A 24,215-nucleotide genomic window follows, 5' to 3' on the forward strand; every position below is an offset into this window, starting at 1 on the left:
GTAATACACAGGAAATTACTAAACTGGAGGAATTTGCTTAGCTCAAAAAGTTGCAAAATATGATGAAAATTGTACAATATGATGAAAGAATTCTCCCCTGTCCTGATGTGCTACAATGCATCAGTTTATGCAAAATGTATCAGCTGGACTCCATTCTGATCATATGCTATGGTTGTAATGTAATCTGGGACAAATTTGGTCAAAACCTGGTGACTTTATAAAACCAAAACCGGTGTCATCTTAATAACATCTAATGCAGCAGGTGTATCAAAGAATTGCTGCAATCCCACAGATTTTGATCAGCTGTACTCTATTCACTGACAAATTGTGATGAACTGGAACAAAACGTATTTCATAAAGTTGTATAACTGATTAAATGTTATCCATCAGGCACAAGAAATTCTAACCACAATAGAATTTTATATAACATAAAGCCAGTGAATTTTAATTCTTCTTGCGCCCACCACGAAAGTTGATCTGGCTCCAGGTAAGTATGTTGAACTTTGTCCCTTCCTAATACAGAACAAAGGGGAACTTGCATCATATACAAGTACATCAAGGGTTACAAGTAAAATCATTAGCAAATGTATGTGAAATATGAAGTTAAATTACCATCTGCGGGTAATGGTATAAGGAGATACCATGTAACCACAAGGAGGGTAAATTTAGAAGCGCTGCCCTGTGCGGAGGGAATGCTGCCCATTACTCAGTCCATCTTAAACAGGCAAGAACTGGTAAACAACCCCCTCCCTCTCCCCATCCAGCAGAGCACAGACTACAGGGTCCTGCTCGGATATCAGCTTCCTTCCATATGTTTCTACGGAATTTGGCTCCAACGTAAGGAATGCTTTTATTTCCAGAAATAGGTGAACCTGCATATTAGACACATGGGAAGCAGAGAGCACTTCCTATAGCCCTATGTGATGTTATCTACATTGTGCCAGAGTGACCGAGGGTGCATGTATCTGACGTCGCTCCTCACATTCTGGAATAAACAGGAAACAAAACTTTCCTGAGACACAAGTCATCCCGAGGTTACGAGAAGGGATCACAGATTAGGTGTAACAATATCAAGACTTTCTAAAAGTAAGACAGTGCACAGAATAGACAGCCGTATGCTGCACCACATGTATCTCAGTGCCCCATGCTGGGTGATACATACATGACGAAATATAAGACACTCTAGTTTTGCACCTCCTATTGATTGGCTTAGTTTACACCTGAAATAGTGTGCTGAAATTCTTGCACAGTTAACTATTTTTGTCACGCTTGTACCTTTTTTCGGGCAGCCTTTTAGTCGTAAAAGAGTCTATAAATCTACCAAAAAAAAAAAACCCTCCATTTTTGCCACTCTACATAGGGTTAAAAAGTGGCATGTAATGTATCTAGAAGCCAATCCTGCCACCTGCATGTGTGCAATCTTTTTGCAGTGATTGATTATGAAGGGTTTTAAAGAGAACCTGTCATGTATATGAACCCAGCAAAATAAATAGTTAATTTAAAAAAAATATTAAAAAGCATTGCCCTCATCCATAAATGGTTCCTTTCTATGGCTGCAATGTAACAATATCAGTTTGTAAACTTATATGCAATCACCTGGGTCCAATTATAGTAATAGGGTCCGTTATATGTGATATTCAATGCACTGCTCCACCTCCTTGTGCCTGATTGACAGGTCTCACTGCTAGGACATGCTGCTGTGTGGACCATTCAGAGAGAAGTCGATGGAGGCTGCTGTGATTTCATGTGAACAGATACATATGTGGGGTAGACGATGCAAATGTAAGGAGGAAAATATAGGAAAGAACGTATATTTATTTCAGTCTTTACCTGCAGTCCGGTGCAAGACCATCAGCCTCTGTTGATCTTGGTGGTGACGTCACATTGACAGCGCGCACCTGCTACAGCCCAAGGGCCATGGATCACGGACCATATACAGTCCTGTGTCACTGGCAGACCACATGGACTCCTTACATCGTATTGATAATTGATGCAAGGAGTCCCTTATTCCCAGCTTAAAGGCATCACCAGCACTGTAATTATTACTGCTATTTAGAGTGACTCCATCAATATGATGCAAGTAATCCAAGCAGTGTGGAGAGCCTGTGACAGAGGACGCTGATAATCATCGATAGCGTGAAGCCACCCTAATACAGACTACAGGTGCAGCAGGAGTGTGCTCTCAATGCAACATCATTGTTGGGTCTCGGTACACCAACAGAGGCTGATCGAGCAATGTGATCAGGGATAAATAAAATCCATCACATTACAGCTACATACTGTAAATGTGGGAAAACAGTCAAAATCACTGTCATAGGAAGATGGTAGTGGTATCCCGAGTCATTTTTACACTATGTGTTGTTGCTAATTTTTAAAGTATATTCAATCATTTTTAGAAGGTAACATGCCAAATTCACCCCAAAATCTATGCACAATGTACTATTTATTTGTCACAATTTCTCAGCATGTTGCGCCGTGTGAAGCTACCTGTAGGCTGGAAACACACAAGGACATTTCCATCAGGAAGTGGCACACAATCAGGTGCTTCTTGTATAACTCTCCTGCAGGTATGGCTGTACATCTTGTGTAGTATACAACCCCTGCAATACAGAGGTTGTATGTCATGTCACTACTACAACAATGACTGACATGTGCATCACTGCAAGTCTCTCATAGTTTCTAGCATCTAACCTCCTGCAAATACTACCGTATCTTTATGGCCACGGTCCAACAGTGCAATAATGATCTCCAGCAATATAATCGTATGACATCATGTTGCATGGAAATGGACTGTGATTTCAAACATACCTCTTATTATTTCTATTCATTATGTAGCTTCTGAGAATTTCCCATTGTATCTCATTTGCTAATGAGGTAGTAAGTGCACCCAGGATCCTGCTATTCTGCTATCCCTGCCTGGACCACTACACTTTCCATCTGATAAGCAGGAGAAACATTGGCTGATGGTGAATAAGGCAGGAATAGCAGTGCTCAAGGTGCACCAATTGCCTCATTAGCATACGGATAAAACTTGGAATATCTTAGAAATGGTTTAATGAGGAAGAATAATAAAAGACGGTTTAAAATCAGTGTTCATTTTGGTGATATCGGCAGAGGGTGCCCACTAACCAATCTTGAGCTACTCCCAAAGTAGTTCTCCAAGTCCTGTGAGTTTTCAATTTTTATCCCCTATACAGGTATTTTGGACTGCACTGCAACCACCAGATCTCAGTATAAATGGCAGATAAACCCCACAGATCTAGAATTCTTGTGTGAAGCACCGGGGTCGATCATAGTCATAAATAAAGCTGAGGTCAGAGTGAGCTATGTCAGACCAAAATTATCATCAAAATACAATAGAACAGGAAAGCGGATCAGAGACAAAGTCATACATAAGCCGTGATCAGAAATATAATAATAATCTTTATATAGCGCCATCAAATATAAAGTTAAATAGGAAAATGAATAGGAATAGGATCGTAATGCTCAGACAACCTCCAGGTTGGAGGGAGTTTTTTTATGTTCGCCTTGGAGTGGTTGGGGACATTTTTCCCATTTTTGTAGGGGAGCCATTTACTGATATACTCGTGTATAAGCCGAGCTTTCAGCACCAAAAATGTGCTGAAAACCTCACCTTGGCTTATACTCGAGTGTATAAGAAACATAAATGTACACACTCACCTTCCAGCACCTCCCTGATGCTCCATTCCCTGCGGCTCCTCTTCTCCTTGAAGGGCTGTCGCCCCTGATTACATCATAGTGTGCTACAGCTCTTCTCTCTGCTGTAACAGTCGGCAGAGCCACGGCCATGCGCACTGCCGGCTGTTACAGCAGAGATTAGAGAGAAGAGGAGCCATGGGGACAGGAGCATTGGGGAGCCGCGCCGAGCATCGGGAGTGCCGGAAGGCGAGTATGCACGTTTATTTTTTTATATGCTGGCCAAACAGGAGGCTGTCTAGCTATTTACCACAGGGGGCTGGGCTGTCTATATACTACTGGGGGCTGTCTAGCTATATACCACAGGGGGATGGCTGTCTATATACTGGGGAGGCTATGACCAATGTATTCCCAACCCTCAGCTTATACTCAAATCAATAGGTTTTCCCAGTTTTTGGTGATAATATTATGGGCCTCGGCTTATACTCAAGTATATACAGTATATATACGTTGATCTAGTCACTAGCCCGGGGCTGTAATAGACTTGTGTGACTGCAGTCTGACAATCAGCAGCCAGTTATGGTTGTATTTTACTAATGTTTTCCTTAGAAATTGCTGACGCTGGTTTGGCATGAGGCCAAGCTTAGTACAATATATGTAAAACCTCTGCGGGCAATAAACATAACATTGTAACTGTTCAAAATATTTCATGTCTACTAAACAGAGTTACTATCCGACACTCAATATTTGTTATGTTTCCTTTGATAGCTGTGTAGCTACCTGTAAGAATGTCATATTCTGACAGTGATACTGAGATGAATGTCGCTATATAGATACTGCCGATATCTTCTTACTGCAGCAGCCATAGAGCGCTCTCCCTGAATGACGTATATGGGGACATGTATCACCTTACAGTCTGCTGTGTCCGGTCTTTGCAGTGCTTTTGCAGCAAGATTACCCTTCCCATGCACGATAATGTCTGAAGACACAGAAGGTGCAATATAGCTCATTACTCAAAAAGTTTCAAAGTAAACTATAAATTTGTCCCTCGGCAGGGACAATCAATTGCTTCCTTGGCATTATCCCTCTTGTTTTGAACTTTTTTTCCAAAGTTAGGTTCAGGGGGTCCAATCCCCACCCATGGTAAACATTAGGAACCCCTTTCACACAATGGTCACGCTTGACCGCCACGATTATCTCAGGTCGTGGGTGTCAATGTTACAGCTGGTGCCGGCTGTGCTAGTGCGGGTCCATACTCCTGTTGCTGGCAGTTAACAGTTAACTTACTAGATTGTCGCTACTTGAAACGTAGGGGGGGAGGGGAGGAGTCAACAACACATCTGGATAGATGTGATACGCAGCAGAATTATTGGGAGATCGGTGCACCGTGAAGTCTAGGCGCAAAAAAACTGCACCTAAATACACTGCTCAACCTACAACCGATAGTGTGATACACATGCTTCATAGTGCTCAGTAAGAGCAGGGCTGCGCTAGCACCCGGCATACGTGGGCAAGCGCCAGGGCCCAGAGCTGTTGCATATGGCCCAATCTCAGTCTCTGGTAGCCTATGTGGGGCTTAATATAAAATAACCTACGAGGGGGCTCTCTGGGATGATAAGCTAGGGCATATTTTAGTTTCTGAATTTATAATTCCGTCACCTGAATTCATTGCAAAGGGGCCCACTGAGGCCCTGTCGCCCAGGGGCCTACTAATACCTAGAGCCGACCCTGAGTAGGAGAGAGACTTATTTATATTTTGGGAGGTTATACTAACAGCAAAGATTGCGTGGGGTGGTAGAGGCCGCAGGTAATGGTACAAATGCCTTAAAATCAGTGAAGCAACAACTAGTACAGGATTCAGTGGATGTAGCCAAACCATAGGTTGTACTAAAAATACTCCTCTTAGTGTTTCTGATTAGTAGCAGCACGAATGATCTATTCTGTATATTTCTAGAAGTACCGAGTGCCGCCTGATTCTTTTAATCTCTTAACGACTTGGGCCATTTTGAACCTTCCCAAGTTCAAGTGCTGCTCCGGCGGCCATGTTTGTTTACATGGAGCCCGGACCGGAGCGACAGCAGCGCGGGACACCGGAGGGCACCGTAAGGTAAGCAGATCTTTATTTTTTTAACCCCTTCACGCTCCGTGGCGGATATATCCGCCACGGAGCGCAGTGACTTAGCGCTCAGTGGCGGATATATCCGCCACGGCGCTTATGCCGGCTCGGCTCTGGATCAGAGCCGAACCGGCATGGGGAAACACGGGGTGCCGGCTGTAACTAATAGCCGGCACCCCAGTGTAACACCCGCGATCGGAGTCGGCTCCGATCGCGGGTGTGTAACCCGTTAAATGCCGCGGTCAGCACGACCGCGGCATCTAACATGTCTCTGGGGTGTCTTTCCCCCACGATCGGCCCCCCCGAACCGTTTTCGGGGGGCACCGATCGCTGCTATGGATGTGCTGGGGTCCGATCTGGTCCCCAGCACAGCCTGCAGGCACTGCCAGTAAGATGGCGTCTGTGACGTCATCTTACTGGCATAGTGCCAGCCTATGCAAGTGCATAGGCTGACACTGATAATACTCTGCAATACATGATTATTGCAGAGTATTATCATGAACAAGCAATCAGATGATTGCTTGGTCATTTCCCATGGTGGAAAAAGTGAAAAAGTTAAAAAAAAAATGTTATTCAATAAAAAATAAAGTAATAAATCAATAAAAATGCCCATAAGCCCCATAACATATAAAGAGACATATAACCCCAAAAAAGTCTAAATCATAACAAAAACCCCACATATATAGTATCACCGCGTCCGTAACAACCCGTAGAATACAAATAAATCATTATTGAACCCCCACGATAAACGCCGTAAAAAAAAACTGCTATAAACCTTCCAAAAATTATGATTTTTAGCTATTCAATCCCACAAAAAATGCTATAAAATGTGATCAAAAAACCATGTGTACTCCGACATGATACTGGTGCAAAGTACAACATGTCCCGCAAAAAATAAGCCATCAACCAGCTCCGTAGCCAAAAAAGTAACAATGTTATGCCACTTGGAAGACGGCAATACATAAATGATAGATTTTTCCCCACATTAGGGTTTTGTTTGACAAATTTAGTAAAACGTAAGAAAATATATTCATGTCTGGTATCCCCGTAATCGTATCGACCCATAGAATGAAGATAATATGATTATTAGTCTATACGGTGAACACAAAAAAAAAAAAAGCAAAAAATCCAGTACAGGATTGATGCTTTTCTACTCCTGCCCTCAAAAAAAGTTCCTAAATTTTCAACAATAGGTGATACTAACCCCAAAATGGTAACAATGGAAAAAGCATCTCATCGCGCAAAAAAAATGGCATCACATGGCCCAAATAACGAAAAAGCGAAAATTTTATAGCCTTCAAAAGGGGCCAATGAGGAAACTAAAATCCTGGCAGCTGCAGGGCTCTCCTTCCCTTCTGCGTCTCGCTGTGCGCCCATAACACAAGTCACAGCCACATGTGGGGGGTCGCTGCACTCAGGAGAAATTGCAGAACAAATTGTATGGTGGGTTTTCTCTTTTTATATTTTGGAAATGTGTAAATTTTAGTGCTAAATGAACGTATAAGGGAACAATTTGACCATTCTAAATTTCACCTCCATTTTGATTCAATTACTATGAAGATCTCAAGGGGTTAACAATCTTCGTAAAAGCGGTTTCTGATAGCTTGAGGGGTGCAGATTTGAAAATGGGTTGGTTATATAGGGGGTTTTGATGCTAAATATGTAAAATTTCATTCAAAACTGTATTTATCCCCAAAATAGTCAATTCTGAAAATCCGGAAAAGCGATATTCTTTTTGTAAGCCACGCGACATCAAAATAAATTATCCAGACATTTCAGAAATTATGAAAATGTAAAGTAGACAAATGGGAAATGTTATTCAGCAACTTATTTAGGTGGTAAATCTATCTGCCTGAAAACGCAATGATTTTGAATTTCGAAAATGGCAAATTTTTCAAAAAATTTATCGTATTTGCTTTTTTTTTGTAAGTAAACGCAAAACTTATCAGCCAAAATTTACCACTAAAATGAAGTACAACATGTGGGGAAAAAACAATCTCAGAATCGTTTTGATAAGTAACAGTGTTCAAAAGTTATAACCATATAAAGCGACGCAGGTCAGAATCCAAAAAATCGGGCTGAGCCTTAAGCTACAAAATGGCTGCGTCCTTAAGGGGTTAAGCAGCCCCCTTTAGTTTATTTTTATAGCTCTCGGACAACCCCTTTAATACCCAATATCTCCTAAGTATAACAATACCCCATATGTGGTGGTAAGCTGCTGCATTGGGATATGCCACGACATTGAAGGGAAGCCTGTTACACTGTCTCCCCCTCCCTCTGCCTAATGTAATCTTACACAGTAGGAAGTTCTCCTGAACAGTGTAACAACCGGTAAAGCTACAGCACAGAGCGACTCTGGTAACACACCCAGGAACCCATCTGATTAATTAGCATACTTATAGAAGTTGATTTTAGAAGGTCATGGTGCTTGGATCTACAGGTAAGTGTCCCTGGTTTTGATGGTAGATTTCTTCTACAGTAAATAGATTCTGAACAATGGAATCCATTATCAACAATTCCACAGAGACGGGTCTTTTAGGCGTTGTATCCTTTGCTACCACTATTCAATGTACAGTTCATTGCAGGACCTTATCTTCTCATATATTTCAGGCCACACCGTCTAAGTCCAGTTTGTGTGTCTCCTCCAGATTTATCTTATCGATCCAAAATCATCATAACTGATCTCAGGATGTAGGGCTACAGTCACACCTTCTTCAAGACTGTGTTCACACAAGGGGGGAGATGTATCACTGCTTCTACGCCAATTTTCTGGTGTAGAAGCAGCAAATTAATCGCAAATGCAACAATTTGTGATCATGACAGCGACTACACCAGCTCCACTCCACGTTGGGGGCATAGAAGGGCGCGTTAAGACGACATTCGCAGGTCTTTATACAAAACGACTTACTTGTTTATATGCAAAACACTGGGTGCGGGTTACCTTTCACATGTCTTCCCATAGAAAAGCAAATGCCATCTAAAGGGAATCAAAGCAGCACGTGACCTCCCCCGCAGCGTCTCTAGTCACTGCCAGGACCTTATCCTGCAGGAACCTACAAAGTAGAGTGGAAAGTTGCAGAACTTCCCTTAAAAAACTTGACTGATCTGGCAATCTCTGTGCAGCGCTGCGTAATCTATATAAAGGAATTATTATTAACTAAATATAAAACCTGTTGTCCTCATTTCACCTACATCCACTTTATAACAGGTAGAAGTTGTCCATTGTAACCTGATTATTTCTCTCTATAGATCAGTGTTCCTCAACCTGTGGCACTGCAGTTGTTTCAGGACTACAACTCCCAACATGCACTGTGGCACATAACTTTTGTAACAGGTGGAGTGCCAGAGGTCAGGGGTGAGGAGCTAGGAGGTGTCTCTCCTGCTCGGGTAGTACTACAAGTCCCAGCAGTCAGTCCCTGCACAGAGCACAGGCTGCAGCCCCCTGTCCCCCGCACACTGTACCTCCTGGCCGGCCGGCTCTCTCACACTGTGTTACACCCGGCTGCTCCATCACATCCTGTGCAGGACTGAGCCCTCCTCCTGCCGACCCTCCCCGCTCAGCCGGCGCCGCCATAGGCCGAGGCTCACCCCTCATACAATGTGGGCAATGGCTGTGCTGCTGCTGCAGTGTGAGGAGGCGGGAGCTGCTTGTTTACACTGTGGAGAGACTACTCCCAGCAGAGTGCACACTCATCTCCACACTCACTGCGGCCCCTGCTGGGGGCTGCTCCATACAGTAGTGATGGGCAGGCGGCCTCTATTCAGATGGAAACTGGAAACGCAGTTTCCATCTGCGCTCTAGCTTAAAGGGGTTGGCCACTTTACCTCGTGTGTTTTTGTAATGTGTGTGCAAGGGCTTTTTCACGCGTTTTCAGTCAGTTTACAAATGCATGCGTTTCGTAATGTTTACCATGCGTTTGGCTACTTTGAACCTGTATATCTTCATTTCTAGAAGTGTAGGCAGGTGTGAAACAGATTAAAACCAGCCAAACACATGGTACGCTTACAAAAAACGCATGCGGCCTGAAAATGCATGCTATAACCCCTTATCACCGACACTAGTTTTCAGCTCAATGACCAGACTCGCTTTTTCAAATCTGACATGTCTCACGATAATTGGTTATAACTTCGGAACGCTTTAACATATCCGGGTGATTTTGAGAATGTTTTCTCGTGACACATTGTACTTCATGTTAGTTGTAAAATTTAAATGATAAGTTTTGCGTTTCAGTCTGAAAAAAAGTGAACATTTGGCAAAAGTTCGTAAAAATTCCTCATTTTCCAAGTTTTTAATATTCTGCTTTCTAGACAGGAAGTAAAACTACTCAAAATGCTTGATAATTAACATTTCCGCAATGTCTGCTTTATGTTGGGATGATATTTTATGCGTCCTGTCATTTTTCTAGGATATTATAAGGTGCAGAACTTTAGGTGCCATTTTTCTCATTTTCATGAAAATCCCCAAAACTCACATTTTGAGGGACAACTCGGCTTCCAAGTGACTTTGAAAGGCCTAAACTCCATAAATTACCCAACAATAGAAACGTCACCTGTAAAACAACTTCTATTAAGTCTATTAACCCTTTAAGTGTTTCACATGGGTTAAAACAATGTGGACCTGCGATTTATAAACTTTTGAATTTTTTGGGAAAATACATTCATTAAGTCCCAAACTGACCATTTCATAATAAATTAAATGATGAAACGCTATGTGGCGGAAAACTGCTGTATGGGCACTTTGTCATGCTCTGTGCAGCGCTGCGTAATCTGTGTGCACTATATAAATAAAGAATTATTATTATTATGGGCGCATGACCGGGCATAGGATGGAAGCAGCGCCATTCTGAGCAGATTCTCCCACACCCAGCACTAACACCCGGGATCGGAAAAACTCAGATTCCGGGTGTTAGTGCAGGGTCTGGGCTGTAATTTCACAGCCCGGCACCAGCTAAACCCGATGTCCCGAAATCTTCTTCTGACGCATTGCCATAGAAAGTCGTCGCGTCAGAAGAAGTGCCCTTAATGACCGCCGTAAAAAGCCAATAGGGCGGTCAGTAAGGGGCTAAACGTTCTAAACATGCAACATGTGGCATCACCCTTAGGGCGCGTTCACACGTTGCGTTTTGGTTGCGTTTTCATTGCGTTTGAAACGCATATACAACAGCTGATGTGAGGTAATTTGCCTAATTACATTACCGTTTACGTTTGTAAACGCAATGTTAACGCACATGTTAACAAAACGCATGCATTAACGCATGCGTTAACATCACGTTTACGATGCATTTTGTAAACGGAAACGTTAACACTGATGTAATTAGGCAAATCACCTCTCCTCAGCTGTTGTATATGCATTTCAAACGCAATGAAAACGCAGGTCAAAACGCAACGTGTGAACGCGCCCTTAGGCCGACGGCACACGTGGTGTTTTGAACCCATTTTTGGCCCGTTTTTAAGCAGTCTGTTAAAAAACGCATGCGTTTTTTGAAAACTCATCCGTTTTTGACCAGTTTTAATTAAGATAATTGGTAAAACCTGTCAAAAACTGATGCATTTTTTAACGGACTGCTTAAAAACGGCCCAAAGTTATATTCACACGACCGCATGGAGGGCATATATATACACCGTATATACATCCCCTATAGACGGCAATGGGCACACGGCATCGTATGGCACCTTACCGTCCCGTAGCCAGGAGAAAAATGTCCCCTCTTTCCCCGGAATATGGCGCAGTATGCCATACATCGCTATGGAGAGGGGAGGGGGTGAGCGACGCTCATCCCCTCCTCCTCTCCCCGGCGCTGACGTGTGCCCACCGTGCTACAGTACGGCTGGCACACGTCGTGTGAATGTACCCTAAGTATGGGGTGCAGGATATTAGGTAATTTACCAATACATATCAAGTGAAGCCTCCTGTCTTTTACCTCATCAGACAACACTGTCCATAACATAACCAAAGATAGAGGGTCATGTGATCTCTCTTGATGAACAATCGTCCTTGATCCTATATTTATGAATACTATCATAAGGTCCTGGCAGGCGTTTATTCATAGACTGAGATCCGACCCTCTATCTATGGCCAATTTATGGACAGAGATGTCTGGCTGATGAGGTAAAAGATGGGAGGCTTCACTTTACATATCAAGAAAAAGGTGCAAAACTTGAAATAGATATGTATTGGTAAATTATCTAATATCTTTCCCTTCACATAAAGTAAAGTGGCCCACCCCTTTAAGCTTTGCTGTTTCTGTTATTTTTCCACATTAATTTAAATGGTGTAAATTTTTACATTCCCCCGTTTGAGCAGATAGGAGAAATAAATTTAAAAAACGGATGGCTATAAAATTATGAAAAAAAGGAAACTGAAACTAACATAAAGCTAATTATTAAAAAAAAAAAGAAAAATAATAATTTGTGATGAATTAATCCGTCCAGACAGCTCTTTAAATTACAACACGTATTTTAAAAAACGGAAACTGCAAAACGGAATCCAATACTTAGATGAGAACTGGCCTGTAAAGAAATCTAGCACATTGGTGCTCCAGAATGCTGAAAGTCCAGTTACAATCCATGGAACGTCTGAAACTGTCAGAAACAGACCACATCAGGGTGATATCACTTGTCTTGAGGCATTTCCACTGAAGTTTATATTTGAATCTCCATTTTGATTTTGAATATTATTCCAAGTCCAAATCTGCATGGGATAATCATTTGGATTTTGATCGATCACTTAATGACTTCATTTTCTGGGAATAGGAACTATGCATTTTTTTTAATCTAAAAACAATGTGGGCACAAGTTAGTATAGTGCTAAGAGATTTTGGGTCCATGGCCTGGAAACTCCCCAGATCTTAATCCCATTGAGAACTTGTGGTCAATCATCAAGAGACGGGTGGACAAACAAAAACCAACAAATTGTGACAAAATACAAGCATTGATTGTGCAAGAATGGACGGCTATCAGTCAGGATTTGGTCCAGAAGTGGATGAGAGCTGCCAGGGAGAATTGCAGAGGTCCTGAAGAAGAAGGGACAACACTGCAAATATTGACTTGCTGCAGTAACTCCTTCTAACTGTCAATAAAAGCTTTTGTTACTCATAATATGATTGCACTTGTATTTCTGTATGTGATAAAAACATCTGACAAACACACATAAAAAAGTCATCACAAACCTAGGTTTCAAAAACGAGAGAAAGAAAGAAAACCTGTAAAAAAGTTAAATAAAAAAGTTCAAGTTTTCTGTATATATTCTGTATATATATTTATACAGTATATAAAATAAAGTGTCTAATCTTTAAAAGTATCAAAACTTTGAACCTTGTATCACCACTTTTATGCCAACCTTTAAAATTTTAATAAAAATTGATCAAAAGATCATAAAGTCCTCCAAATGGTATCAATGACAAAGTCAGCTGATCCTGCATAAAATGTTACATTATACAGCTCTGTACATTGATGCATAAAAAAAAAAAAGATTTCCAAAATGTTGGGTTGTCGGCTGAATAAGGACTAATAATATTTAATATATATAATATTTATATAGTGCACACAGATTACTCAGCGCTGTACAGAGTTTGCCAAATCACTCCCTGTCCCCAATGGGGCTCACACTCTAATCAACCTACCAGTATGTTTTGGAGTGAGGGAGGAAACTGGAGGACCCGGAGGAAACCCACGCAAACACAGAGAGAACATTCAACTCTTTGCTAATGTTTACCCTGGGACATATTATATGCCTCTCATAATATTTTGGGCCGCGTATGTTAAAGGGAAACTGTCATCCCCTAAATCCCAGAAAGAGTACTGTGTGAAGCATAATCCATGTCCCCCAGAAGTCCTTTTTGCAAAATTCTGTGTGCCAGCACTTCAGAAAATTTTTTTAAAAAAAAGCTTTTATCCTAATTTAATTAGAATTTTGCAATAAGGACCTCCAGGTGACATGCACTATACTTCACAAGGTACTGTTGATGAGCTTAAGGGGGCTTAGAGAGGACAAGCTTCCTTATATAGGTTTCCTTCTTCAGCTTTTACTATGTAAGAGCAGATCCTGATAATGGCAATGTAACCAAGCCCTGGAAACAAGTAACAAACATCTTACTCCCTTGACCATATCCACACAAATCCAGAATACTACAGACTTGTTTACTGGGTTTCTAATCTCCACTGCGGAGTCATGGGTTTGGAATCTGCACAACTTGGAATGGGTTCAATGTGGCCAACACTGAGCCATAATAAATAAAATCAGCCAGTAATTGAGTCATCATAATGCACACATCATCGGGTACAACTCCCAGCCCTTTCACATTGTGTGATCTCCTGTCCTTCCCAGGAGCAGTACTCATGGACATCAGTGGATGAACACAGGGCGTAAACAAAGCACAGGTTAAGTTCTTAATATCCATCTCATAGTAATCCCTCAATGATGGTGGCCCATCAGAAGATTTCAATGGATTCTTGGTTTGTTGGACCAATCTCGCTTTTGGCCAGGCAACCAGTTTTAAAAGGGAATGTTCTTCTGAACAGAGTGAGTGATAATAATTCTTTATTTATATAGTGCACACAGATCGGTCCCTATCCCCAACGGGGCTCACAATCTAATTAACTTACCTATATGTTTTGGAGTATAATGTTTTTTTTTTATTTTTAAGCTAGCTGTAGAAACGTCCCATGCCGTTTTTGGCAAGAAGATAGAGTGTCCTCCATCTTTTGCTTTACGTTCTTCCTGGCTGCACTTATGGAAAGAGGAGGGGTGAGGAGCGCTCCCCCCTTCTCCAGCCAGTCAGTTTGTGTGTAAGGGGCCTAAGTAAGTGATTGCCTGAGAAGTCATTTCCTGTGTGTCATAAAGGACCAGGAAGTACTTATCTTGATGAAGCAGGAATTTTAACAACATTATAATCGAATTTTCATTGGCTTTGACAACCCGTTTAAGGCCTCTGCCCACGGGCAAGTGCGGTCAGTTAAAATCACTGGGCTGAAGGGATCTCCTGACCCGAACCTCTGATCACTGGAATTAACCAGACATGCTGAATTAATTCCAGTGATTGGGGGTTTGGGTCGCAAGATCCCTTCAGCGCACAGAGTAATTTTTAATGAGTGCATTTAATCACGTGTAAGAGGCCTAAAATTATCATTTTGCCGATTCTAGATCTGAATAACTGAAACTCACATTTCCCTTGCAGAGTCTGCCATCAGGTGAATCAATGCTCTTGGACCAGGACTAGATCATGGCTTCCAGTTCAAATAGTCCCAACCTGATTGTTATCACTGGTAAGATGAAAAATGTAGGGGATAAGTAGGTAGCAATGCTTTCCATGATGAGGTAGGTCCTGGCAGCTTAGGCTTAGTTCAAACAGTGTGTAAACATTCCATTAACATTGCGTTTATGCTAAAAACGATGTTAACGCAGTCTCAGGCCACTTTCAGATGGATCCAATTCCCCTTTAATTAAGACTGGTGACACACTACGTGACTCCGTATGACTGCAGTATTTACTGGTCCACACAAAGAACTGATGTGTGAAGTTCAGTTCAGTAATTCTACGTTCAGGCAAGAAAATTCCGCAAACACAAGGAGCAAGTTTATTCGAACAAACTCGCTTGCAATATATTGCATAATGATTTCTCAAAAGCATCGCAAAGTAAGACTGGACAGACATATTGCACCAGATTTATTGTAGTGTCTCAGCGCCTTTTCCAAGGTAACGCACATTTTGTCTACAAATTGGCATTTAAGAGGCTTTTTTATGTATATATGCTGACAGAATTGTGTTGTAAACACTTTAATAAATATACCTGGCCAGAACATTGGGTATGGAAAGCCGAAAACTAATAGATGTCTTAATGGTCTGTTACGAAGATGCATTGCTGACTGAACTTTTTATTTTGTATTTAAAGGTTTTGGGCCATATAGAAATTATTTTGTTAACTCAAGTATTGAAGCAGTAAAGGTAATTGAGCTGTTTTCTTGGTGGACGTAAAGTTGACTTATATTCTTAATTTTTATCTTCCCTCACTAAACCAAAGAATTACAAGGTGCAGAATCATATGAAAGTTAACAGGTCAGGAATCTTAATATAAGGCTTCTCGTAAGTAAGGCTTCATGCAGATGGCGGCATTATGGCCCTCTATTGTATATGAGCAGCAATATTATATGTCATCTATACAGAGGAATTTGAGCTTCTTGTACCTCAATACACTTTAGATTTCATAGACCCTGATAAAAAAAAAAATCAGCCAGGACAAAGTTGTCCTTATAGGCAAAAATGACCCTAACCTGTACCTAGCATGCTCCTCTGCTCTTCAAGGAATAGACTTTTTACCAGACGATTACTGGAGTCCTGACTTGCCGCTATGTGGGGGTCATCATCACTAAACCAAGAAGAACATGAGGGAAGCCTGGGAGAGGCAGCAAGGGCATATTACCGTATATACTCGTGTATAAGTCAAGTTTTTCAGCACAAAAAATGTGCTGAAAAACGTCCCCTCGGCTTATACACGAGTCAAGAGTAAAAAATACTTAAAAAATAATAAACTTAGATGTGCAGCCCTGCTCCCCCTATGTCCGTGCCGCTTGTCCTCAGGCTTCCGCGCCCGTCCTCTTTCTTCTGCTGGGCGTCGCCATGTTTTTCCCCCGGGCGGCGCCTAGTATAAGGTCAGCAGCGGCGCGTCATACTAGGCGCCGGCCGGGATAGAGCAATGGCGGCGCCCAGCAGAAGAAAGAAGACGGCGCGGAAGCCTGAAGACAAGGGCGCGGACGCCTGAAGACAAGCGGCGCGGACATCGGGGCCACCGGAGGGTGAGTATATAAGTTTATTTTTTTTTAATGCTGGGGGCAAGCTGTATACCACTGGGGGCAAACTGTATACTACTAGGGGCAGGCTGTATACTACTGGGGGCAGGCTGGGCTGGCTGTATACTATAGGGGGCTAGTTGGCTATATAATGGGGGAGTGTCTGTGACCAATGCATTTCCCACCCTCGGCTTATACTCGAGTCAATAGTTTTTCTCAGTTTTTGGTGGTAAAATTAGGGGTCTCGGCTAATACTCGGGTCGGCTTATACTCGAGTATATACGGTACATATTTTATTAGACAGTCCTTTTAACAGGGAACCGGTCATCCTCTTATTCCACCCTAAGTGCCAGCACTTCTGAAAAATCATCTTTTATTCTAATGTAAAATGCAGTCAAGAAGGAAGGGTTTCTCGTCCAGACAGTCAGGCAGCCCCACCTCCTGACAACCATATGCTCTGCCCACTGTAAGCATTGTGGGTGCCAACCCTGCCTCCAATCACACCGGCCAATCATCTCTTTCACTGCCGAGATCTTGTGCACGTGTAGTACACGTGCCGGCTTCACAGGAACACCGCACCCCTATGTGTGTTGGCACTGAAGGATAACGAGGGGCGGGCGTTGGGAGGCAGGGCTGGCACACATTTTATAATTCTCTTTATTCTATGATACGGGCAAGTATCATACTTGGATGGCGGGGCAGGCTGACTGTCTGGACGAGCAGTCCTACCTCCTTGACTGTATTTGACAGGAGAATAAAAGATGATCTTTCAGTAGTGCTGGCACATGAAAATATGCAAAGACCTCCAGGGGACATGCATTATACATCACAGGGTACTGGTGATGGGCTCAGTGGATGACAGGTCACTGTAATAATTGTATTGGTCATCTCAGAATTCTTGTCTTAGTAATTGTGTACTGCTAATAAACATATTAAGCTCATACCAGGTTAAGCATGTGCCTTGTTGTTCACCATGACCTTGTTGCAGGAACTGGCAAAACTTGGCCTTGGTGACAACATTCATCTTAAGATCCTGGAGCTTCCAGTGAAATATAGTGAAGTGGAGAAGAAGATTAAATGGATTTGGACAGAGTTGAAACCGCAGGTTGGTTTATCACATCCTGGTGGACATGAACACATTAGTTGTCAAGGTGGCAATAACAGGGTAAAAAATACCTTTTGGACTATACCATGGCAGAATAATGCCACATGCACAAGTCATGCCATTTTGCACAGGTACATTGTTTTTATAAGAGGTTTCTAAAAATCAGTATTACATACATTGTACAACTAGTCATACCTTACCTGTAATCTAGATTTCGCACTTGTAAGTCTTGATGGACACAAGCATCGGCTGTATAGTTAGATAAATATGCTATTGCCTCTAATAATAATGTAAAAAGTTTTTAATAATGTATTTAGTCAGCCACCAATTGTGCAAGTTCTCCCACTTAAAGATGAGATAGACCTGTAATTGTCATCATGGGTAGAACTTCAACTATGAGATACAAAATGAGCAAACAAATCCAGAAAACCACATTGTCTGATTTCTAAAGGATTTATTTTCAAATTATGGTGGAAAATAAGTATTTGGTCACCTACTGACAAGCAAGATTTCTGGCTCTCGCAGACCTGTAACTTCTTCTATAAGAGGCTCCTCTCCTCTCATTACCTGTAGTAATGGCTCATTGTTGTCAGGACCTCAAACAGTCACACTCCAAACTCCACTATGGGGAAGACCAAAGAGCTGTCACAGGACACGAGATACAAAATTATAGACCTGCACCAGGCTGGGAAGACAATCTGCAATAGGCAGCAGCTTGGTGTGAAGAAATCAACTGTGGGAGCAATAATTAGAAAATGTAAGAAATACAAGACCTCTCATAATCTTCCTCCATCAAGGGCTTGAAGCAAGTTGTCACCCTGTGGGGGCAAAATGATCACAAGAACGGTGAGCAAATATCCCAAAACCACACAGGTGGGACCTAGTGAGTGACCTGCAGAAGAGGTAATGCAGGATTTCCAACAGGATCACACTAGGTCACCAGGTCCTGCAGTGCCAGATGTATCCCCTTGCTTAAGCCAGTACATATCCGGGCCTGTCTGAAGTTTTCTATAGAGCATTTAGAGGTTCCAGAAGAGTATTGGGAGAATGTCATATGGTCAGATGAAACCCCAAAGTAGAACTGTTTACTACAAATGATCCCAAGCACACTGCCGGGGCAAGGAAGGACTGGCTTTGTAAGAGGCATTTCAATGGCCAAACCAGTTTTCAGATCTTAGCCCAATAGGAAACCTTTGGAGGGAGTTGAAAGTCAGTGAAAGTCAGTCTCAGCAATAGCCCCAAAACATCCTTGCTCTAGAGTAGATCTGCATGGAGGAATGGGCCAACATAGCAGCAAGAGCGTGTGCCAACCTTGTGATGACTTACAGAAAACATTTGACCTCTGCCATTACCAACAAATGATATATAACAAAGTATTGAGATGTAACCTTTTGTTATAAACCAAATTCTTATTTTTCACCATGATTTGCAAATAAATTCTTTAAGATGGGATTTTCTGGATTTGTTTTCACATTTTGCCTCTCATAGTTGAGGTCTATCGATGATGACAATTACTGGTCTCTCATCTTTTTAAGTGGGATAACTTGTACAATTGGTGTAGTAAATACTTTTTTCCCCATTGTAGCTTATAATATACATGTATATAAGCGTAAACTCCAGAATAGCTGATGCTTTGGGGCGTCAGAAGATCTTTTAGCCTATGCTTGTTTTTTACAGTCCATGGTGGTGTAGAAGCTAAACATACACTATGAATTTAGCGGGAAATTTTATTATTTTTATTTGAAATTTTAATTTAAACCCGTAAGGTTGTTTTTTAAGGTACAGTAAATTTTTCTTATCTGCAATAATATAAGCATTCACATCCCAGCTGATGACTACTCAAACATTAGCAGTATATGTTTTACTTCTATTTTGTGCCCATATGAGAGGAAATCTGCATTTCACTATATTCATTTCCTGTTATTCTTTCCTGGCAAAAATGGCAAAATACACTAGCTGTCTGTGCATGTTGGAATGATGTCTTCATCCAAAGCAATTGCCCTGGAGCAATGCGGAAGAAACAACGGCTACATGGAGAAAGACCTCAGCGGCGCTCACCCACAAGGAGGCTGCTGTTTACTGGAAGGACCGGAAAGAATAGAGTCTGCCCTTAATATGAAAGGCGTCTGCAAAAACATATCATGGCCCGGGGTTCATGTTATCCATTCCAGAGATGCTGGGAGGTAAAAGAAGTTCAAATCAGTGCCTGCCTACAAAAAGAATAAAAATAAAAAACCCTAAAGTAGGATGAAGGTTATTGTTCCTGTAGGTTTATTCTAAGCATGAATTAGCATAATCTCTATTTTCTGAACGTCCTATAGTACACGGCTGATTGTTTGAGGGTTTCATGCAGAATGAGTGCACTATATACTAAAGTGATACATTGCCAATAATTGGTAGGTTTCTGAAACTTTCTCTACTACAGTGAGGCAGAGCTGAGGGGGAGACGGTCTGTGAAGCTGCAGCACAGAAGGGTTCTGGTAACACCTCTAGGAACACTTTTGGCCAATTAGAATAGTAGACAGTTGATTTTAAAAGAAACACAGTACCTGCATGTAAGTAAGCGTAACTGGTTTATCATGCTTGATTTTTTTTTTTTTTATGGTAGATTTACTTTAAAAGCACTACGGTAGAATAGACCTTAATAAACCACTCCCATTATATTGTCATAGGTCTTACAGTTCATATTTCTTTCATGGCCCAGCTTGGTGACATCATTCAGAAAATCTACTTTGAAGACGTGAATTGGTTGTATAAAGTTATGGAGGCAGGGAGCCCAGCACTGAAGTCAAGCTCTCTTTGTTGGAGAATGCCCCCTACACAGTAACAGACGGTCCAGTATCAAAGGACATGAGTAACTGGCTGTACAGAGGTCTAGTTCATGATGTCATTTACAGTGAAGTGGATATTCTAGAGGCAAGGAGAGCTGGACTTCAGTGCTAAACTCTCGGGCTCTGACTTTATACAGCCATTTTACATCTATCTTCAAAGTTGATTTTCTAGATGAAGCCACCACGCCGAGTCATAAAAGAAACATCTAGAAAGTGATAAGCTTTCATACTGGTAGTGGTTTATTGGGTCAATTTCATATTGTATACAAATTAGCTTCTCGTGCTTGTTGTCCAAGTTCTGTATTAGAATATGAGATTATAAATATGATTTGTGAACCTGTCTCTCTCTCTATCTCTACAGGTACCTCTGTGAATACACCTACTACATATCCCTGTACTATGGATCCAGGAAAGCCATATTTATTCATGTGCCACCATTGAGCAGAATCATAACAGCAGGGCTACTGGGACAAGTCCTGCAAATCATCATCCAAGAGGTGCTGAGGCAGCTTAATCACCAATGACACAAAGGCAGCACGGTGGCTTTGTGGTTAGGACTACAGCCCCAGGGTCAACATCTGCAAAGTGTTTGTTTGTTCTCTCCATGTTTGCATGGGTTTCCTCCAGGTCCTCCTGTTTCCTTCTACACTCCATAACATACTAGTAGTAGGTGAGCCCCATTGGGGACAGGGAGTGATTTGGCAAGCTCTGTGTAGCACTGCGTAATCTGTGTGCGCCAAATAAATAAAGAAATTATTAGTATTTATTATTATTAAGAGACTGATGACAAAAGGAGGCATCATCAGAGTCAAAGGATTATCATAGTACAAGACCATTCAAAGGAACTAGAGAAATATAGAACATTAAAAAATAGAACCTGCTTTCAAAATAATATGTAAGGTCTAATTCACACTCCAGCATTTGGAAGCTCAAGCCCAGGAGACTGGCCAAAAACTGATGCAAATCCCTCCCAAAATGGAATATGGTGGCTTCATCCATGGGAAACAAAGTTTAAAAAACCCAGAATAGGGAAAACATAATAAATGTTTAAAGATTCTTCATTGCTTTAATTAAGTAACAAATAATTCTGTAGAACAATCACAGTGAAATCAATGAGCCATCTAAGTAAAGTCTTCTGTAGCAAGATTTTTCTTTGCACCAAGGTCACCCACCCCAATTGAAAGATGAAAATCTTAACGGGAACTTTTATTGCAGAAATCAAACATGTAGTAGGTGATAATAGTAATCTATTAAAATCCATTGCGATAAACCGGGACCACTTACTCATAGATCCAGGCACTGTGAATGTGATAATCTTCTTATATTTATGGCCTCCTTCCTTGTAAATCAACTTTCTAAATGATGCTAATGAACCTTAAAGGGCTACTGGGGAGGTTCCCAGAGTCCCTCTGAGCTACAGATTCACTGGTTGTTACCCTGTCCTCCCTTCCCCCTCAGCACTCCCCCCTTCTCTGCCTGATGTAATATCACAGCAGCAGAGAATTTTCAGGGGAGACGTGCTCTTGCAGAGTGTGGATTTGCAGCATGTTGGTACTCTAGGAACTGGCGCAGTAGACTATTTTAAAAGTTGAATTTTAGAAGGAAGGACCCCATGGATAACAAATATAAGAAAATTACCACAGTCACATTGCCTGGATCTATGAGTAAGAGTCCCTGGTTTATCCATGCTAGATTTCCTTTAAGTTAAGCAGCTTCTCTGGCATTTTTCTTCTCCTTCTTTGTCCTGTGGTGAGCGCTTTATCTGAAATTCTGTGCACAGCACAGGGAGAAGGGCAGAAGGCTAAAAATGTACTTTTCCCTTACCTAGAGAATATTTCCCTTGTTGATTTGAGGAAATTAGACTATCCAGGAACTCTCTCTAAAGAGTTAAGTTTATCAGCTCCCTGTCAGTGGATACAGGACAGAAAGCAGATTTACACAAATCGCTTAAATTTGGAGGAAAGACAGAGGAAAAAGAAGGGCACAGGAACAGATTGTGTACTAAAGTGTATTACAATTATCTGCACTATTCATTTTGTTAAAGATTTAGATCATTTTATTAAAGATTTCCTAGGTTACCACCTCTACCACTTTCTGGCTAGGTGAAGGCCATTTACATATTAACTTCCATCAGTGTCGCCAACCTTCTTAAGAACATGTTTGTTTAGCTAGCCAGTGGCATACAAAGCCATGTGTAACTACTATCAGTAGCAGCACAGGGTCATAGCAGTTCTTCAAACCTTTCCAAAACAGATGTGTGGGCAGAATTGAACAAGTTAATAAAGTTTTTAGGGTGTAAATATTAATAGAGAAACAGTCAAAAAATAAACCAGACAAAAATGCATACAGATTTTATTTTATTTAACTTAACTCTTGTAGTACTGGAACTACTAGAAAAAAAGCAGAGTAAGAGAAACTAAACTGCCTTAGGTTCAGCCATTCAAAATAGACAAAAGTTTCTTTTTTTCCAATAATGTAAAGAATTCAGATTATATAGCAAGAACAGGAATAAATTCTTACAACAGAATATACAAAAACATGTTGAAAATTTTCTTATCTACCGATTCATTTAATATAAACACAGGAATATTTTATGAATAATTTACACACAGCATGTAATTTTTAATGTAACAAATTGACCAAGTTAATTTTTTTTTTTTGTTTTCTTTTGCTTTTTCTTAAAACAAGAAAAAAAATTGGAAAAGTTTTTTTTTTTTTTTTAAATCCATTTATATTATTTTATTTATTAGCAATGCATCAATTCCATAGTTTTTTTTTGTTTGTTTTTAAGATTTATGTTCCAGAGGTAGTGATAATCTCTGGCCAGTACTTTTTCTTTCTGAAACCTTACTGGATTGAAAAGCAGAAGAATTGTAGAAAAAAAACAAAAAACAAAAAACACCTCTTTGACAACATTGAGAAAAGCCGCTGAAATAGGTTAGGCCGTGTTTGCTCTTTTGCACGGTACAAGATAATCCCAAATTCACAATGGATCTTTCCATTGCCATTTAGATTCGATCCAAACATCATTCCAAGCAGTACAATGTCTATTCAAACAAAATTAGAAATTCCTAAATATTTCAGCTACGAAAAAAAAATTCTGCTGCCATCCAGTAAAGGCTGTTATATCCATAGCGTTAACTGTAGTATACAGTAAAAGTGAAATGACCAGTATAGCTCTTCCCAAATTATCCCAAAGAAACTAGAGGGTTTTGTTAAAAAAAATTCTATATAACAATACACAGAAGCAGAAGATACAGAACTGTCCATTTATCAAAATCTGTATATCACAAGAAGGTTACGTGTCCTTTTTGGCATTTTATAAAGCTCAGAAACCAGAGGAGACATTGTAGTGTGTTTATGTAGATATACATTATGTACATACTAGGACTAAACACATAAGGAGTCCTGAAAAGTAGGTAAGAGGAATACACATTTGATAAACTTGTCACTGTAGTGACGCAGCAGACAAACAGGAGTGTTATCTGTAAACCAGGATTTTAAATATTCTACCCGTAATCTACCGGACTTGGCAGTCCCGTTGAAAACTGCTAGTCAATAAATAGTAAATAATGCTAGCTTATTTCAGAAAGACAAATGCTGAAACTAAGGTGCATGGACTTGGGAGTTTGGCACTAGAGATTGGATGGTGGTTTTTAAAAAGGGCAGAGTTAAAAGTGGTTGTCCTGCAAGGGGAAAAGAAAATAGCTGAACCAATCCA

General features: G+C 41.0%; 2 protein-coding genes across 6 annotated transcripts in view; one reads left to right on the forward strand and one right to left on the reverse strand.

Annotated features, from left to right (window-relative positions):
• LOC140127650 (protein FAM169B-like) overlaps positions 1-9,466 on the reverse strand; it is a 34,051-nt gene extending 24,585 nt beyond the window's left edge. Inside the window, exon 1 of one of the 2 annotated variants that reach the window (XM_072148575.1) lies at positions 9,236-9,466. In XM_072148575.1, coding sequence (XP_072004676.1) covers positions 9,236-9,368 — 133 coding nt within the window. In that variant the 5' untranslated portion in view covers positions 9,369-9,466. The remainder of the gene's footprint in view (positions 1-9,235) is intronic. The other variant, XM_072148576.1, reaches the window with a different exon arrangement.
• On the forward strand, positions 746-21,260 carry PGPEP1L (pyroglutamyl-peptidase I like). 4 transcript variants are annotated; one of them, XM_072148579.1, is made up of 6 exons: positions 746-837; positions 14,950-15,037; positions 15,664-15,716; positions 17,547-17,663; positions 19,620-19,846; positions 20,856-21,260. In XM_072148579.1, exons 2-6 carry the CDS (start codon positions 14,995-14,997, stop codon positions 21,016-21,018), a joined length of 603 nt encoding a protein of 200 aa, XP_072004680.1. In that variant the 5' UTR covers positions 746-837; positions 14,950-14,994; the 3' UTR covers positions 21,019-21,260. The 4 variants fall into 4 exon arrangements, with proteins under 4 accessions (XP_072004680.1, XP_072004681.1, XP_072004678.1 ...); XM_072148580.1 differs by lacking the exon at positions 746-837 and adding an exon at positions 8,191-8,213; XM_072148577.1 differs by lacking the exon at positions 746-837 and adding an exon at positions 14,028-14,294.
• The last annotated feature ends 2,955 nt before the right edge of the window (positions 21,261-24,215 follow it).

Source organism: Engystomops pustulosus, chromosome 4 (genome assembly GCF_040894005.1).
Source record: "Engystomops pustulosus chromosome 4, aEngPut4.maternal, whole genome shotgun sequence".
Lineage (NCBI taxonomy): Eukaryota > Metazoa > Chordata > Amphibia > Anura > Leptodactylidae > Engystomops > Engystomops pustulosus.